The 4,027-nt window shown below is 39.6% G+C and overlaps 1 protein-coding gene across 1 annotated transcript in view; it reads left to right on the top strand.

The window, feature by feature from the left end:
* The window catches only part of RSL24D1 (ribosomal L24 domain containing 1), a 5,906-nt gene extending 5,121 nt beyond the window's left edge, over nt 1-785 (top strand). The window contains exon 5 of the mRNA XM_010286144.1: nt 452-785. Coding sequence (XP_010284446.1) covers nt 452-525 — 74 coding nt within the window. The 3' untranslated portion in view covers nt 526-785. The remainder of the gene's footprint in view (nt 1-451) is intronic.
* The last annotated feature ends 3,242 nt before the right edge of the window (nt 786-4,027 follow it).

Raw genomic sequence — 4,027 nt, forward strand, 5'->3', positions numbered from 1 at the left:
CCCCCCCCTTTTTTGGTAGCATTATTGAGAGTTAACACTATTGCTGTCCAACACAGCATTCAGAAGGGCTTAAATCTTTATATAAAACTAACGTATAAAGGCCACTGATCTGTTAAAAGTAATGCCCTTTTATAGTCCTTCGCAAGGTTCTGCTAGGTGTTGGCAGCTACATCAAAGTTCATTGTACCAGGTGAAAATATAAGTTGACGGCATTATAGATTTTGCATAAAAACAGCATCAGCTTTTCTATTAAAACAATTCTTCAGTAGTTTTATGTGGTGATGGAGGTTAGCAATAAATACTTGTAAGCTTGATGGGTTTAATCCTAAGCAACTCTTTTAGCAATGTATTTTAGGCTGTGTCACCTAGAACAGACACATACATTGTTCAAAGAAAAACAGTTATTTGGGTTGAGAGACATTTTGAATTTAATTTTTTCTTTGCTTTGAAGGCACACCAAAACAACTGGAGGACAAAATGGTGCAGAAGCTACAAGATGATGTGGCTATGGAAGAAGACTCTTAAAATGCTTTTATTTTCTATTTATAAATCTTCAGCAGTTAACAGTTCCTTACTGCATCACCTGACATCATTCAGAACTGTGCTTACAGTCAAAGAAAAATAAATTGTAATGAATAGTGGTCATTTACAGTTTGAATGATCTTTTTTGTTTTATAAAAACTAAGATGGATACTGGCTTGGGCAGTACTTAACAGGTAATTTGAGAAAATCCTTGCAGGCGGGATGGAGAATAATGCATATTGTTTGAGATACTGTGTGCTCCTTGGAAAGTTACACTAATATATTATCCTGATAATTCAAGAAATAAAAGATGTTGGCCAGGAGCTTTTCCTATTTTGTCCTTTCATACTGGTAAAAGCAGATAAAAATGTATCTTAATGGTTACAAGATAGGGCAGGATGTAGTATTTTTCATCAGTCCAGACTTATTTTCACTCTCATCATTGGGAACATTTTTCAGTTTGTTATGAAAGCCTCGGGATTATTTTGATAGAAAAGATGATCATGGTAAAGAGTAGGTATTTTACATATTGTGGTGGTATTTGTCTTTTGTCATCAGTACAAAGATGAATACTCTGCTTTTTTTAAACTGTCAGTGGTTATCTACACCAAGATAGATAGAGATCTATCAGAGAAGATCTTTCAAAGGCATTTAAAATATGTGTCTTAGCACTTTCTTGTCAGTGCTAAGTACCCTGAAAAATAGTAACTTGTAGTTGTATTCCAAACTTGAGTATGTGCTATATCAAGCATTGGAGAACTTCACCATATCTGTCACCTACCGGTGTGGTTCAGAAAAGAGTCGTGTTTGAAAAAGGGCAGTGGTGGAATGTGAAATAAACAGACATTGTACTCGGTTTTCCATCTCTCGATTTATGAATTATGTTTAGATATTTAGAAAAAACCTGCAGTATTTTAGTGAGATAAAAATAACTGTTTTTTAGTAATAAAATATGTAATTTCATATTTTCATTAAATTAATATTTTGATACAATTTAAAATCTGCTAAGTGATAGCTGGTATTTCAGATGTACAATATTAGTATTTCCCCTGTAAACTGTAATATAATAATGTCTCAAAAGCGTGTGGTAGGTTGGCCAGAAAACATGTCAATGGGATGAAATCATTTAAGATGCTGCAGTATAATCCCTGGACATAGTGAAGGGAGACCTTCACAGAATGTGAATTGGTATGTTTGTGGGTGACTGTACAAGTTAACTCAGTATTTCAGCTTGGGAAATGTGGTTTTTGCGTGGCCTGTTTTACCATAGTACTTGATGTCCCTAATCTTTGAAGTGGGGTACTTTATGTAAAGACCTTATTACAGATTTTTTTTTTTTTACTGAGTTTTAAAGATTATGTTCAAGTGACTGCCAAGTTTTAATTTTCTCCAAAAGTAGTAAAGTGAATCTGTGCAAAGGAAAGTGATGACTCTTATTGTATGTTACGCAGTATTTATAGACAATCTTCTACTTCATAAGAGTTTTATAGCATTAAATATTTTATATTACATAGTATCTGTAGTTTTTCTGTCCACATATCTCTAAATGAACTGCAACACTTAAATTGTTTGTACACTGTATAAAAGTCTCTCTATGGGATTGTTAACCGTTTCCTATGAAGGGTGTGTAAATGAGGCAGTCATTTTGCAGCAGCCAAGAGCCATTTGGGGGGTACACTACAACCATAAATCCTAAACATCCTGCCAGTTGTATGAATTGCTTAACCTGCGTGCCTCATTACGGCCTGTGTAATAGTATAATCGCAAGCAAGGGCTGTTTGAAAGTTGATGCTGAAGTTCTCCATCATTGTGCAGGCGTGCTATTTCCCTGAGAAGCAGAGACTTGTAACCTGCTGTGTGTATACCTTGTGAGTACATAGGAGGTAGTGGAGTTTATAAATTTGTCACAAGTAACATGCTTACAGCACCTGTTCTGAAGGTGCCTTTTTTTTTTTTAATTTCCTTTTTTTATTTAATGCTGTGGTGTCCTGTTCTCTTGTCTATGTCAGATGGAGCAGGATGCTGCTGAGACAGCACATGGTGAGGGGGGAACAACCACAGCTGAAGATCAACATGGGGCTGGTGATCCTCCAACCTGCACATCTCTGCATAACCCACTGTATGCAGAGCCCTTCCCAAGGAGCTGCTGAGCTGCGGAGGAGTGGTGGTCTTTCTTTTTCCTTCTTTTAGGGGGCTGGCTGTCAAACCACATTTCTAATAGGAATTATTCAAAGACATTTTGGCGAAGAGCTGTCATTTTCTTTCTTTGCTTAGGGTGAAAATTTTCAACTAAGTCAAAAAATTCCTGACTGAAAAGTCCTTTAGATTTTGGATTTTGTTCACAAGGCTTGGAGAGAAAATGTCCAACTGAGCAGTGTTCCGGTGGTCATAGAGAAAACTGCCAGATACTGGGAAAGTAGAAGCCTTCCTCTTTCCCCTTGAACAGCTCTAGCTTGGGCACTGCCCTGGGGAGCAGTGCAGGGCCCTCGTCCGCCTCTGCCTGTGGGACTGAGCAGTGCCGTGTCCTTTGGGGAGGCCGGAGCTGCTGTCAGCTTCCCCCTCAGCAGCAAGTCAGAGAGACAGTATTTAACAAGCAACACATCTTTATTAATTGGAGATCTCTGGTTTAGTGTCATATGTCCAAATTGTAGGCCCTGCCTGTGTTGAGATCTAGTAGGAGCGGAGCACAAGGTGCTGTGAGTACGGTCTGTTACTTGGCAGATGATGTGTCCATTTGGTTCAAAATTTACTCAGAAAAATCATTTATTTATGAATAACTGGTAGTGCTTTCAGTATACAGTCTGTCTCGCGTGGCATTTACTAGGATCCAACAGACTCTTGCCGCTTTATGTTTGTATTTGACACCGTTGGGAGCCTTTCTGTAAAACAAACTGATGGGCTCGATAGAACAAGTGATACTCTATTTTAAAGAAATGCTGTTTAGTTTTAGTTGCTGTCATCTTTTCTTACAAAACAAAAACATGCATGTTTTTCTTTCTTACAGTCTGCATAAAGGATTTTAATGGTGATTTAAGAAGTGACTTTTTCTGCTATTTCCCCTGTTCTTTTTTAATCCATCACTTTAATGATTGCAAGTTAAACGCTGGCTTTGTTTTCAGGAGAAGGTTAACCCTGTGCTAATGCCTGTTGGCTGCTGCGTCACCTCCTGGTGCTGCAGAGCTCTGAGCAGGCCGGCAGTCCCCGCGGGGTTTGCAGCCCTCCCCTCAGACCCCAGAGGTGCCGTTTAGACGTTCTTTTTCGCTATGTGTGCGTCATCAGAACTACCCAAAACCCGACTGCTCGGGGGTGCTGTGTGGGGAGCCATTTCTGTCATGGCTGGGAAGCCCACGGCCCGTGCTGAGTGACGCAATCTTAGAAATAACGTTGGCTTTAGGTTTCGTGGGATGCTAAAGGAGGGAGGGAGGGAAAGAAGTATTTATTTCCACGTACCGACCTGTGGCCCAAACGCGCGCTCGGCAGCGGCGGAGGAGCAGCGCTGCGCTGG

The sequence above is a fragment of the Phaethon lepturus genome, unplaced genomic scaffold (genome assembly GCF_000687285.1).
Source record: "Phaethon lepturus isolate BGI_N335 unplaced genomic scaffold, ASM68728v1 scaffold45004, whole genome shotgun sequence".
NCBI lineage: Eukaryota > Metazoa > Chordata > Aves > Phaethontiformes > Phaethontidae > Phaethon > Phaethon lepturus.